At 28.3% G+C, this 15734-nt stretch overlaps 1 protein-coding gene and 1 long non-coding RNA gene across 2 annotated transcripts; one reads left to right on the forward strand and one right to left on the reverse strand.

Moving 5' to 3' along the window:
- Positions 1-3597: 3597 nt before the first annotated feature.
- LOC121229501 (uncharacterized) lies at positions 3598-8573 on the forward strand. Its single transcript, XR_005927286.1, has 2 exons — positions 3598-3784; positions 6809-8573. It is a non-coding gene; the product is annotated as an uncharacterized lncRNA (long non-coding RNA).
- A 4453-nt stretch (positions 8574-13026) lies between these two features.
- Positions 13027-14446, reverse strand: LOC107923292 (pathogenesis-related thaumatin-like protein 3.5). The gene is made up of 3 exons (XM_016853497.2): positions 14309-14446; positions 13522-14185; positions 13027-13347 (listed from the first exon to the last, which is right to left on the reverse strand). The coding sequence occupies exons 1-3, from the start codon at positions 14355-14357 to the stop codon at positions 13209-13211; spliced, it is 852 nt and encodes a 283-aa protein (XP_016708986.1). The 5' UTR covers positions 14358-14446; the 3' UTR covers positions 13027-13208.
- Between the last annotated feature and the right edge of the window lie 1288 nt (positions 14447-15734).

Consider the following 15734-nt stretch of genomic DNA (forward strand, 5'->3'; position numbering starts at 1 on the left):
TTCTATCAACCATATCAAATATGGATTATTCAAAGAATGTTTGATAGTCTTTATTTATCAGCAGCCAAAGAAGATAAAAAAACACTTAACCAAAACCATTGACAAGTGTTACAATAATCCAAAATATTTTCAAATCCAAAATATTTAGGAAGAAATGTGATTTTTATTTATTTTTTCTATCATTTCATCAGAAAAGTCTTTTTCTTCTCCAATCAAATTTCCTAATTTTATGTCTTGTTGTTCAGACTTAGGAATTTCTTCTAATTGATTTTTAGAACTACTTCCTACATTAAACATAAATATATATTCTTCTTCATCTGAATTAGAATCTGTTTCTGATATTAACTCATATAATATTTTTTCAGGATTTATTTCCTCTTCATAACAAATTTCTAAATCTTGTTCTTCAAGACTTTTAATCATCTTTTTAGCACTTTTTCCTTTATTAGGACAGTTTGGTGCTATATGGCCTTCTTCATCACAAATAAAATATTTACATATCTGTTTTTTAGATTTTTTAGAAGTTTTTTTCCTAACAAATTTTTTCTTTTTCTTATTATTACCAGTATATTTTTTATTTCTTGGTTTCCACCTAATAAATTTATATTTTCTATTTTTCTTTTTATGTTTTTATAAGTATTAGGACGTGTTGTTTTACATCCAAATTCCCATTCATTTTCTAGAATTTTGTACAATGACTATAAGTTAATTTATTTTTTACTTGTTTAGCCGCTTTAGTTTGTAGACAATGTAGAGTTATTCTTTCTCTTGCAAAATTAATTTTATTTCCTATAGAATCTATATTTTCTTTTGCTATTCCTGATTCTTTACTATGTTTATCTAGATAAGACACATATTTTTTTATACATATCTCATCCCATGGCGGGGGTAGTTTATGAAAATATTGGTTTTTCCAAAATTCTATATTTTCATTTTTTAATTTTTGATATTCATGAAGAAATTTTTTAGAAAATTCTTCTAGATATCTAATATCACATAATTTAATTTTTGACAAAGTATAACTAGCTATACTATCTTGATCTTTTTTATCAAAATAACCACAAAATTCAGTTTTTAGAATATTTGTTAATCCTTTTAAAAGATCTTTAGGAGTACCTATTTGATTAATTAGTTGTCTTTTTTGGACTTTTCCTACTTCTGACTCTTCCCAACGTCTTAAGAATTGTAAAACGTCTCCTTGAAAAGTTCCTACAAAATAATTTAAAATTTTTTCTTTTGACCAAAAACTGTTGTTGTTTACAACATTGTCATTGACTCTGCCCAATAATCTATGGTTTTTCATAGTCTGATATTGAAATATTAGTCAAATCTAAATACATTCCACCCTGAGCCACATTTCTTTTATTTAAATCATCTATCCTATGTGGTATAGGTATAGTTTGACTTGGTTGTCGATTAGAAGATTCGCCTGTATATTCAGTTTTAACTTCATTAGTAGCTATATTTTCAGTTTGATTACCAAAAATTCTTGTTGTATTTTCAACTGTCTCAAATTCTTTATTTAAAGCTTTCAGATAATCATCTTTTTGAATATCTGATTCTAGTTTTCTTTTACCATAAGGATCCGTTTGATCAGTATCCATAGGTTCGGGGACTTCTATATTTTCATCCTCATCTGTTGAAGTATTTTCTTCATCAGATTTATAACTAGTTACATTTAAATCTTCTTGATTATCAGAATTACTAGAACTACTACTTTCTGTAGTATCATAATTTAACATATAGTGATAATTAAACTGAGTAAATAGATCTTTATGTTTTTCATAAAATTCTTCTATTAATTTTAAGTATTCTATTCTTTCATTTTTATCAGTACTTTTAGTAAATTTGACTTTCCAATGTTCTATTAATTCTTTATAAGATTGGAAATCATATTTTTGTTGAGTAATATTTTTTCTTCTCTGTTTTTCAAATTTTTTATTTCTATTAATAGTAGAAGATGACTCTTCTGAAGAAGTTTCTTCTTCTTCATCTGATAAAGTTAAAATTATATTACTATTACCATAATATAAGGGACCTAAATCTATATCTGATTTCATATTATTATTATTAATAACTTGATCTAATTTATTATTGACTTCTGATAAAATTTCTTTAGATTTGTTGTTCAAATCTAATTCTTTAATATCTCCCATGTAATTTACTTTTTCTTCTATATTACTGACTTTATTATATATTTTATTATAATATATAGAGGTTATATCCATTAAACTATTAAATCTTTTACTAAGGGCCGAAATATTATTTTCTTGTTTAGAATCTATATGCATAATATGATTGCAGGTTTTATCTTTATATAAATAATCTGTCTCTTCCATGTCATTTATCTTTTGTACCTAAAACCGTCTGTTATTATTTTGTCTTAACACACAAAGGCCTATCGTCTCTCACCTAGACTTAAAAAGGCAAAAGTTAGACAAAATAACAGATATATGGGTTTCAAGATAAATAACCACGAAATTAACTGGATTGTAAATTAAAGATAAGAACTTACAATGAGTATTATGATATGAATTTTTCCAAGAACCGTAACTCCGGGGGCCTCTGATACCAATTACAATGAGTTTGGGTGCGGAAGATAGATATTTTATTAAAAGAAAAGGAAAGATTTTTACAAGGAAAGGTTGTTTACAGAGAGAATACTGAAAGTAAAAGGAAAGATTTCTGAACTCTTTTTCAATGCCTCGTTTAGGCTCTTTACATTGCTATTTATAGTAAAATTTCTAAATTCTATTTGATTTTTCTTCAATCCCGCACAGTGTTTCTGATAAGGATGAATTTATTGTTTCCTCCACGTATGTTGTCAGTTGTCTTTGTCATATCTTCGTTCGTACATGGATGCCTTGAATTTTTGTTTACCACCAATCTTGAAAATCAGCTTGAAAGTCTTCTTGACTTTCCACGTGGTCTTTGTTTTGTCTTTATCCTTCTTGGATGTTGTCCAGATTCCATGTTTCTATTTCATCCAGGTGTAAAGATTCTGGTGATAGTCTTGGTGAATTCTAAGTCTCCCACATGTTTTTGATTTCTTCAATTATTTCTGAAGGGAAATCGTCTATTTCCATATCTGCTATTTTCTTTAGCAGTTGTATGGATTCTTCATCTCTTGATTTCTGAATCATGCTGTTTTTGTCAGCTACTATTCTTCTTCCATCGGTAGATAGTTTGTATGTTTGATCTTGAAGTACATGTTGAGCTGTTGACATTAAATCAATTCTGGCTTGGATTTGAAAATATTTTGGATTATTGTAACACTTGTCAATGGTTTTGGTTAAGTGTTTTTTATCTTCTTTGGCTGCTGATAAATAAGGACTATCAAACATCCAAGAAGGATAAAGACAAAACAAAGACCACGTGGAAAATCAAGAAGACTTTCAAGCTGATTTTCAAGATTGGTGGTAAACAAAAATTCAAGGCATCCATGTACGAACGAATATATGAGAAAGACAACTGACAACATACGTGGAGGAAACAATAAATTCATCCTTATCAGAAACACTGTGCGGGATTGAAGTAAAATCAAATAGAATTTAGAAATTTTACTATAAATAGCAATGTAAAGAGCCTAAACGAGGCACCGAAAAAGAGTTTAGAAATCTTTCCTTTTACTTTTAGTATTCTCTCTGTAAACAACCTTTCCTTGTAAAAATCTTTCATTTTCTTTTAATAAAATATCTATCTTCAGCACCCAAACTCATTGTAATTAGTATCAGAGGCCCCCGGAGTTACGGTTCTTGGAAAAATTCATATCATAATACTCATTGTAAGTTCTTATCTTTAATTTACAATCCAGTTAATTTCGTGGTTATTTATCTTGAAACCCATATATCTGTTATTTTGTCTAACTTTTACCTTTTTAAGTCTAGGTGAGAGATGATATTTAAATGTTTTCTATGTTTTTCCAGTGTTTCTGAAAATATTAATATATCATCTATATAAACTACACAAAATTTTTTATATTTATTAAATATAGAATCCATCCATAAAATATCTAAGTTTAAAATATGGAGTCAAAGACATATAGAAAAGATTAGTGGCAACACAGTCGCTAAGGATACTAAAGGAGGATTAACAGAAATTTCATTATTTACTAAAGAAAAAATTAAGAGAATTAAAAAAAAACCCTCAAGTTAGATATATACATTTAGGTATAATTATGATAACAATTAGAGCTTTATTTAGAAAAGGACATGATATACCTATCATAGCAGTTTTATTAGATAAAAGATTTGAAAACCTGATAAAAGCACTTATTGGAGGAATACAGTCTAATTTACATACTGGTGTAATAGGATTTAAGGTTAAACCAAACTATTTTATATTTATTACAGACCCTCTAATAGAAGAGTGTTTATGTTTAAGAATTCAGACAAAAAATTCTGAAATAAGTGATTTAGCAGAAGATCTAGCAATAAGTTGGACTTCTATTAATGAATATACCAACACGGCAGAAGTAGAAATTAAAGAAATTAATAATAAAATAATTGAGTTATTTGAACACAATAAATTTACTACAGATATACAACCAAAATTACTACATCTAAAAGATCTGTTAATACCAAAAGATTGGATGATTGATAGAATAAGTGGTACTAGTACTTCAAAACCTGTAAGTACCATAGAATATATGTCATCTGGAGATAGACTATATTTTAAAAATAATGCTATAACAAATACAAATGATAATTTAGTTTTACCTTCTAATTCTCAAATAGAGGAAGAAGAAGATAATATTAGTACAAATTCGACAACACCAATAGGTATGACAATGTATATATCAGATATAGATTTAGGTCCCTTATATTATGGTGATAGTAATATAATTTTAACTTTATGAGATGAAGAAGAAGAAACTTCTTCAGAAGAGTCATCTTCTACTATTAATAGAAATAAAAAATCTGAAAAACAGAGAAGAAAAAATATTACTCAATAAAAATATAATTTCCAATCTTATAAAGAATTAATAGAACATTGGAAAGTCAAATTTACTAAAAGTACTGATAAAAATGAAAGAATAGAATACTTAAAATTAATAGAAGAACTTTATGAAAAACATAAAGATCTATTTACTCAGTTTAATTATCACTATATGTTAAATTATGATACTACAGAAAATAGTAGTTCTAGTAATTCTGATAATCAAGAAGATTTAAATGTAACTAGTTATAAATCTGATGAAGAAAATACTTCAACAGATGAGGATGAAAATATCTAGCCTGAAAATGAGTTTAAAATTTTATTCAAGTTCGATCCAAATAAAAATATTAAAATTCAAGTTCAGTCTACTCGTATTAAAATTTGTTATATAAAAATAAATTTAAAAAATGTAATACATCAAGTACACTAAAAACATTAAAATAAATGTTTCCCAACAAATGAAAAGAAATAAAAAAATACTTAAATGACACTAAGATAACTGCAACTTAGCGAACAAATACTTTTAAAATAGAAGCAAAATTAATAATAAAATAATAGTTATATAATATCCAAATAATAACAACAAAATAGTAGTAATGTAATAGCGAAATGATAGCAAAACAGTGAAAAACAGTAAAAAATAGCAGCAATATTTTTTTTTTGCAAATTCGGTTCAAGCCTGGGCAAAAAAAACTTACCCAATGCATGACCTCTTTAAAAAACGAGCCTTATTTTTTTGTCAAAGCTCAATTTTTAAACCTATATTTTTGTCTAAACCACCTATTTTTTAACTAGACCTTCGGCCCATGAACAAATCTACATAACACAAAACCACATATTATAGAAAAAAATTAGGTAAATATAAAAATCAAATATGGATTTAGTTGAAATGCGAAAATTATTATATTTTCAATATATATTTTTCTAAGTTTAATATAAAAACATAAAAAATATAAAAATACTTTGGCTTTATAAAAATAATAAGTTGATGGGTGATATCAATATAGTCACATTATTAAAGAATCGTATAAATATTAATAGGATTATATCATATGTATGATGTGAGTGACAAAATTTATGTAATAAATTTATAAAAAAAAATTATATGAAAACTAAATGTGATTTTGATTGAAATGATAAAACCGAGAGAAGGAAAATTTTGAGCTCTTAAAATTAGGTCTCATTGTGTGCATGTATTTTTTAAAACTATATGTAAAAAGATAAACATACCTTCAAAATTATATTTTTTACTTTATATATTGGCTTTTGGTAATTTTACAATTAAATTAAGATCGACTAAGGGGGACACTAACTCAATAAAAACTTTAAATAATAATATAAATAATTGATAATCTCCTTTAGAAACAAGTATTCTATATGTACATTATGTAAACACGCGTTAACAATTTTAAATTGAAATGGCAAAAATCATCTTCCATGTTTTTTTAGAAAGTTTATATTTAGTAGTCATTCAATTATCTGTAACGATTCAAAATCCGTGGGCACCGAAAAAGTGTGTTATCGGGCCTCCGTCTTAGTGAAACGGGTTCGTAAATAATTATTAGGAATAATTATAAGTCTAGTAGTGTGTTTAATTAGGTTTTAATTAAGTGAAATTAGCTCAATTTAGAGTAATTAGTAAAAAGGACTAAATTGAATAAGAGGTAAAATTTGAATTATAGAGTAATAGAAAATAAAAAGGACTAAAATGGCAAATAAGCCATTTATATGAAATGAGACGGCATATATGCATTAAAATCTAAGATTTTTGTTTTAATTATTTATATATAAATATATATATATAAACCTTATCACAAAAGAATCTTAAAGGCCATTCAAGATTATTACGAGAGCATCCTCAATCCTTCAGAATGGTCTCAAGAGTACCCGTGGTATTGTAGTCAAATTAATCTTTCAAAGATGAATCAAGAACAAGAAGATAATGAGGATATGAATGAAGACACAAACATGATAGCAAATAGTGAAGATTCCATGGACAGTGCTCAATATCCCCACTCAAATGCCAACAGCTGAAAGCAGTATACCTATGATTAGCTATTGTTTGCTTTATGTAATAATGTCTATAGTATTGTTTGCTTTATGTAGTACTATTTGCTTTATGTAATAATGTCTATAGTACTGTTTGCTTTAGGAAATAATGACTATAGTACTGTCTACTTTAGTACTATTTGCTATTTTATTGTATTACCTCTCCTTCAGCTATAAAAAAGGGGTGATATTGGTTTGTAAGGATGATTGAATCTATTTTGAATAAGATATCAGTGTGTTCTATCATCCATGGCTTTCTAAATTTTCTCTATTTCTCTAAGTCTTATTCTTCTCAGAAATCCATAAATGAGTTAACAATAAATTTCAATAGAGTGTGCTCTGTGCTTGCCATATAATGGATCCTGCACAACAGAAATATTGAAATTCTGATCAAAGATAGCAATATTGTTGAGGATAATATATGACTATTGAATTAAGGGTTTGTAGCTAAAAGGCAGTGCCTGTTTGAATGACCTAAGAGAAGAGGTCTGTGTTTTGGCATAGTATACTTGCTACAAATTATTCTTTCTTGCAATCTCTGTGCTTATCCTCACCTGTATTGGTATTAGAGTCAAGTTTGGTTAAACAACTCATTTACAAGTATTTGTTAAGATAGTAAGATTTAGAGAAAACTTTTTCAATGACTGATAAAATGTTAGCAAGACCTTCAACTTCTTCCACTTCTATTTCTATGCTTGAATTCCCTCTCAAACCTCATTCAGCAAAAAAGATTTCATCTCTTTATGAGATAGAATATCTTGATGAACGAGATAAAGTTTAGCCTACTGATCTTCCTACTGTAAATCCTTATGCAGCATATAGAAAAACTCAATTTTCTCCTGTCAGATCTATTAGAACTTTGATAAAAAGGTTCTTCTAAACAAGTAAGAGAATACATTCAAGCCTCAACGTTTGATAGTTATCCTATTACTGCAACTTCTCCAAAACAATTTGTTACTTTAGAAATTCTAACAGAATTTCTAGTAGAATGGGCTCGCGAAGGATATACTCACATCCATTTTGGAGCTATTCGACTAGCTCTAAATTATCATGGTACAGTTGGAAAACCTGTGGTAGCAAGGATTGCATTATTGGATTCTAGATATTTGGAATATCCAAATGCTTGTATTACTACTATTGAAGCAACTTTGAACTCAGGCCTTGTAATGGTCACTCTATTTCCTAATTTCACCATGGCGTTAGTAGATCCCAACCTAACCATAGCTTTAAAAGTCCAGATCCAGATCGCAGGAGCACCACAAGTGGCATCAGCTATTGCCGCAACTCTCCACTGCCAAATTGTCTACAGGATTCAAGACTATGCTTTCAATATGTCAAGACATGGGACAAATGATTCTCTATTTATCTCAGTAAACACAAATGATCAACCTCATTGTGTTCATGTTCCAATAAAGATTCCTAGGAAGGAACTCATCAAACTCCTTCCAGAAAAATGGATTACCAGCTATGAACAATTGCTTGAGCATAGCCAACCAATTCAGTCCACTATAAGCAAAATTACATGTGTAATAATATGTATAATACAATTGTAATAAAAGTATTATTTATTAAGTAGATATTTATTATTTATTATGAATAAGTTAAAGATATTTATTAGATAAATAATTAAAATTATAAGATTTTTGGTATGAAAAACAAATTAGATAATGACATTTGTAATAATATGAATATATACATTTGTATTATCATTATGTATTTACTTATATTTTAAGTTAAAGATATTTATTAATTAAATATTGATATTATAAGATTTTTATTTGTTAAATAAATAAAATAAAGACAAATAGATGGTAATAACTGTGTACAAATGTACAAAGATACATGTATACAAATGTATTAATTATATTATTATTAAATAGATATTTTATAATTATTAAATTAACTTAAATATAAATATAAAATAAAGCACGAAAGTATAAATAAATAAACAAAACAAACAAAAGAAGCAGAAAGAAACAGAGAAAGCCATTCGAAAGTGGGAAAGGAAAGAAAGAAAGAAAAGAAAAAGAGAAATTAAGGTTTAAAAGCTTGAAGTATAATTGGTAAGTTTAATCAAGTCATTTTCTTATAAATTTGATGTTTTTGGAATCCTAGAGTGAAATACTCTTGGATTTAAGTTGAAATTTTGAAAGTTAATAGATTTTTGAGTAGGGTTTATGTTGAACAAATGATGGAATTGGGGGTTTATTTGATAGAAATTTTGATTGGAATTGAATAAAGGATTGAATTGTAAACTAAGCTATAAGTTTTGAGTTTTAGGGATTAAATTGAAATAAATTCAAAATTATGAAAATATGATAAAAATTAAATAGCTAAATGTGAGTTTGGCAAGAAATTGAGTAGCAAAAAGGTATGAATTGAGAAAGAAAAATATATAGGTTTAGTTAGGATTAAATTGGAATTAAAGTAAAAGTTAGATAAAAATTTCAGCAATTAAATTGTGCTGTGTTAATGATTGTGAAATTATTTGAATTGTTCGTAGCTAATATCAAGCCTGAAGCATTAGTCCAAAAAGGAAAAGAAAATATCATCGAGGATTAAATCCGAAGAGAATTCTGGTTTGTATCACTATAATTCAAACTTTATCATTATTATGTGTTTAATTTACTAATCATGTGTGGTAAGTATTTTAAGGCAAGTGTTTAGTAAAATTATAAATTTATGATTGGGCACTGAAATTGAGACTGATACTGAACTGAATTATGGAATACTGAATATTGTTTTGAGTACTGGATTGAATTGTGAAGTTACTGAATATTGTTATGTATACTGCATTGAACTGTGAAATTACTAAAGTAATCAATTACTGCAATACTGTGAAACTGATTGAAATAAGGAATTATATTTGATACCGAACTTAGATGGAAATTGTACTGAAAAGTGAATTAAATACCCTATTAACTAGTCGGGCTAGTCGGATATAGTTGGCATGCCATAGGATATGGAAGAGTACGGGTTTTTTCCGGCTTACTGATCAGGCACTTATGTGCCGACTACTGTTACTGTTACTGTTACGGATTCGACACTTTGTGTGTCGAATACTGTTACTGTACCGTTACCGATTCAGCACTTTGTGTGTTGAATACTGTTACTATTACTGCTACTGCTGTTACTGATTATTGTTCAGGTACTGTGTACCGTTAAGGCACAATGTGCCGTACTGGTGTGATGGTTGGAATCCGTGTATCCACCGAGTCCGAGTCAAGTTAATAGGAATAAATGAAATAAATTTACTGATAAAACTAAATTTGAATGATATGACATATGTGAAAGATGAGAATTGAAATAAAGAAATAAGAATGGTATATATATTCAAATGATAACATAAAAAGATTGAATTGTTCATTAAGTAATGATAATTGTAACGTAAAAATATGTGTGTGATTTAATGTATTTAATTATAAATTGAATTTATAGTGATACCACTGAGTATATGCATACTCAGCGTACGGTTGTAGAAGTCAAGTGCTGAACTAGCATCCAAAGCCAGACCCGACTTCAGCAAACTTTTGGTGATGTATATTTTCTTTTGGTAATGTGGCATGTACATAGGATGTGTATAAAGGTTATTATGTTTTGAATATAAATACTTAAAAATGTTAGTATTATAATTCTAAGAATTATAATCAAAAAAGTTTATCCATTTCAATTTAATTAGTACATTGATAAATTTAGATTGATATTATATTGATTAAGTTTGATTAGAAGGTATTTAGAATAGAAAATGAGTATGTGAAATGAGTTGGTTGAATTGGTTATGTTTGAAATGGATACGGTTTTAATTGGAGGGGGTTTTATGTAAAAATAAGCAGAAATGCTGTCAAAATTTATAAAAAAAAATTCCGGAGTGCTTGAATGAGTCCCGTTTCACTTTTAATACATGTTTTAGGCTTCGAGAGTTCATTATAGGGACTTAGATATTAAATTATACTATAAATGTTATTTTATTTGTGAATTATTTGTAAGTTGTCTGATATCTCCAGTAATGCTTCGTAACCCTGTTCCAGTAACGGTTCGGGGTTAGGGGGTGTTACATTATCAGTAAATTTCTTTTTAAGTTACCTACCTATAAAAAGTTGCAAAATAGTCACCCACTACATTAGTAAACTTTTTTTGTCACCTAATTATGAAAAATTTCAAAATGATCACTTAACTATTTAATTGTCTTTTTTTCTTACTCATCTATCTTGGATTTCCAGGTGTTTCCATTTTTTATGTTAGCTAATTCATGATCGAAAAAGACAAAGTTGAATAGTTGGGTGACCAAAAAAGAAATTTACTAATACTTGGGTAACCATTTTGTAACTTTTTATAGTTGGGTGACCAAAAAATTAAATTTACTAATAGATGAGTGACCATTTTGTAACTTTTCATAGTTGGGTGACCAAAAAAAATTTACTAATAGTTGAATGTCTTCTAATGTAGTTTACCTTTACTTAAATTATTAAATTATGGCACATTCACAATGAAATAAATATATTTATAAAAAATAATTTAAAGATTAAATGAAGTTTTTTTTGTTGAAATAGTAAAGACATTGAAAATTATGGTGTTTTAGGTTTGAATCCCATTAAGCATATTTTTCTAGATTTCACATTATTTGAAATGACAATAATATCTCCACAATAATATTAATTATTTTACAAAAGGAAGTGTTTTTTTGACAATTGCTCAACAACGTTGAGACTTGAGACTTGATTTGAAATGACTAGGGCATACATATCAAATATTAATGAGGCCACGTAATGTCATTTAGTTTAGGGTATCAAATTGAACATTAAAACTAATCTCAGATACTAAATAATATATCAAACTTATATAAAATATATATTCCTATTATGTCAATTAAGGATGATTTAATCACTTAGTGTTAGGTGTAAATTATATACTCATGTATTATTACATTGTGTAATAGTAAAATACATTGTAATATTATTGAGAGAAGTTAAGTTTGAATTTTGAAAATGATATTAATAAAAGAGACATCCACAAACTCGAAAATTTAGTCTCCATAGAACATAAAATACGTTGGTTCTTAAAAAATAAGAATAAATTAGTTGAATTTCAAACAAACCTCATGGTTAATTATTTTTTAAAAAAATCATATATATTTTTATAAATAAAACAATAACCGATAAAGATAAAATAAGAGACAAAAGTAAACCCCAGGTGTGATTTGAGTTTGAGTCGCGTTTATTGTTCGAGCTTTACCTTATTATTATAATTAAAAAAAAGACAAAAGCAAAAGTGATTAGGCCAAATTGGTTTAAATTGGTTCATCATTAAAAAAATTATATAATATTTTAAAGTTTTTTAACTAAATTAGAAATAAAGTATGCTAAAAAAATAGAATACTTAACTTTGTTATATTAAAACTAAAAATTAAATAAAAATAAATTTTATTTGAATTTCAACACCTTTTTCATCAACGAATCCAAAATTGAAAAAAATATATATTTAATTGAACCAAATTTAATTAAGAAAAATGGAACTCTAAACCCCATCATTCAAATTATTATTTTTGTTCTTTTCTCCATCCTAACCTAAGTTTAATTCACGTAACTAGCAATAATGTAGAGGAAGGCTAATATGACTAAAATTATATAAAAATATTATATAACATTATAATTTATCACACCTACTTTGTGGTGAAAATTAATAAATTTTAATATATATTATATAAATATAAATATATATTAAAATAATAATAATATTAGATATATACTTTAAAAGAAAAATAAAATAATATTTTAAGTGGATGATTATTTTAAGAGGTAGGTATTTATTATAACCTAAAAGTCTTAAATATTTCTATTTTAATATAGTAATTTAACTTTGAGGTGTATTATGGCTATTGAATCTTAACTCGATTGATATGAATATTATTATTAAGGTAGGAGAAGGATATAGGCTTAATTGGTATGAGTACTATTGATATGGGCATTACTATAATGAACATCTCCATGGGGTTAGAGAGTTCTTAGTGAAGCATAAGTATATATGCCGAAATTAAACATTGCAGCAATTTTTTTTTTTGTTTTGAATATAGCAGGTATTTAATTTTTGTTCTAAGAGAATTAAAATGATCTTATATTTACAATTAGAGACTTGAAATGAATTAATATTCAAATGAAAAATCAGGATACAACCATACATGCTTTGCCATGTTGGAGGATAAAAAAGATGGTCCTATTTCTTCCTCATAAAAGGAACCTGAGATTAGCCATCAAGAGTGGTGCAAGTAGAGTTGCCCACCATCTTCCTACCAATGGGTTTAAACCATTTGCTTTGTTCTTGCAAACAAGCTTGTGATCATGATATGTGCATACTGGTTGATTCCTGGATTTAATCGAAACATCAGACAAAAAGTTTTCAGTTCAAAAATCACCAATTAAAAGGAGATTGTAAAATGGGTTGCCTTCATTATTAGTTCCAAAATAGGACAGTTTCGATTTCTAAACTTGAAGCTTAACTCGGTTTGAGTTCGATATTTAATCGGGAAAAGATACGAACCTGGTTGAGCAGAAGGTGATGACATAATCTGCACCAGAACAAGTGAAAATACTAGTAGGATCATCATATGCATAACTATAGGAAGTAGGGCATGCAGACTTGAAAATGTTGGAATAATATGTAGGTCGACAAGTTGAAGGGTTTCCATATGTCCCTCGGCAACAATATTCGTCGGTGTCAAACACGTCGCATGCGCTTCGGCAAGCTATAACCTTCCCTTTGGCCTTGACAGCGAGTTCGGAAGGGCAATTATGCCTGACGTCAGAGTTACATCCAGCAGTGGAGCAATTTCCCTTACCGTTTATCGGTGTAACGGATAGTGGCAGATTGAATCCGTCAACGAGGCTAACATCGTAAAAATCAACAGTAGCAAGTGTAAACTCAGCGAGTGATACCGGGGTTTTGCCGGCAGCTCCGCACTTAAGGGTTTGGGCACAGTCCCCTGTTTGGCATGGACCATTTCCATTGTCGTCGAACTTGCAACCAGTTCGACCCCATATGCGGCCACTCCAGCCAACCGGGGCGTCAAAGACGACAGATTGGTGTGATTTTAATTCAAGACCTCCACCATTAAAGCTTTCACCAGGGATAATTCCAGGCCAGATAGTATCCTTGCAATTGTTTATAATGGTGAAGGTTCTTGCACATTCATACACTTTTGCCCCTGCCAAAGTCCAAGAAATAGAAAATATCGGAAAGAACTTAGAATCGCTATTTAAATGGAATAAAGCTATGTGTGGATACACTGTTACATTATTATAAAGAATGGAAGAGAATTTATGAATACCTGATGAAAGCATGAGCAGTATGAACAAAAGAGGTAAAAGCTGATCCATTTGGTGGTTTTATCTGTTTGAGGAATTTGCAGTAGGTATATATAGAGAGAGAGACATTTAAAGCAAAATGGGGGATGAAGAATACGTGCAAAGGTAACGTAGTAACCAGGAAGAGTTGAAGTTGAATAGGCATTAACCGGTCATAGGAAGGCTTTTCCATAGAAGGTAGGCTAACGTGATTCTTTCCCTAATCCTTTTCCGCAAGTTTATTCAGGTTCCCATCTTATTTTATAATAATTGCCACCCTACCTTCTCTTTTTTGTTGCTTTATTGGATTAATATTTTCTGACAATATTCTACTTCTGCTACCTCAAAACTTAAAACTTGTTTTAACACATACATTACTATAAGATTCCTTTAAATATATGAAACAATGTTCACAGGCTTGGACTGATTCACACATGATTCACATCTAATGTTTTGGATCAACTTAAGCCGATGGAGGCCTAAATAAACCAAACACCAAATCATTTTCGAACCTTAAATATTAGTATCAAAATTTTGACATTTCTTATTTAGGTTTTAAATTTATAATTTTAAAATATAATTATTCTAGTAATTATATATATCTTTTGGTTACATTATATATGTTGATACTAGAATCAACAAGAGAGGAAATAAAGAGGTTATGGTAGTCTAACGGAGGTTGGCTCACTTTAACAAGTGAAGAGTCAAAGAAAGAAAATTGAAAGAAGAAGGAGACCGCGAAGGTTAAAGAAGTTACTTGTTGAGAATAAGTGCTTAAGGATTGCTTAGGGGAAGAAGATCTTTTTCTCATCATTTGGGAGGGTGAGATCCTTTTATCCTTTATTGGTGATGTAGCAAGGTGGTTACCATCATACTGTAAATAAGGGACATGCATAGTGGGGCTTGTTCTATTATGCATTTTAATAGAATACGAGTTCATTATGCTTATGTGGGACCTTGAAGAGAGTGTTCACATTAGGAGGTATATTTATAATGAAAAACGAGATTGTGGTGAGCTGATAGCTTAATGAAAAGGAATGCTATCTTCTATCAACAGTTGAGGACATCTTGACGGATGGGAGGTGAAGGACTATCTTAAAACATCCATTTGATGCTTTTTGGGAGTACCACGTGTTTAGCCTGGAAGAAGGTATAACAATATATATTCTATTTCAACTTAATGATGAAAAATAAACAAGTTAATAAATATTTTAAATATTTATATTAAAATATATGATATTTTTTTATTTTATATAAATAACATTATATATATAAATATAAAACAGAGAAACTATAAATTTGAAAAGAGTCTATATTAAAAATTGAGTTTAATTTATATTTTAAATGAATATAGTTTTTCAATTCAAATCTATTTTTCCAATTTTTTTAAAAAATTGCTCACAATGTATT

The sequence above is a fragment of the Gossypium hirsutum genome, chromosome A05 (genome assembly GCF_007990345.1).
Source record: "Gossypium hirsutum isolate 1008001.06 chromosome A05, Gossypium_hirsutum_v2.1, whole genome shotgun sequence".
NCBI classification, from domain to species: domain Eukaryota; kingdom Viridiplantae; phylum Streptophyta; class Magnoliopsida; order Malvales; family Malvaceae; genus Gossypium; species Gossypium hirsutum.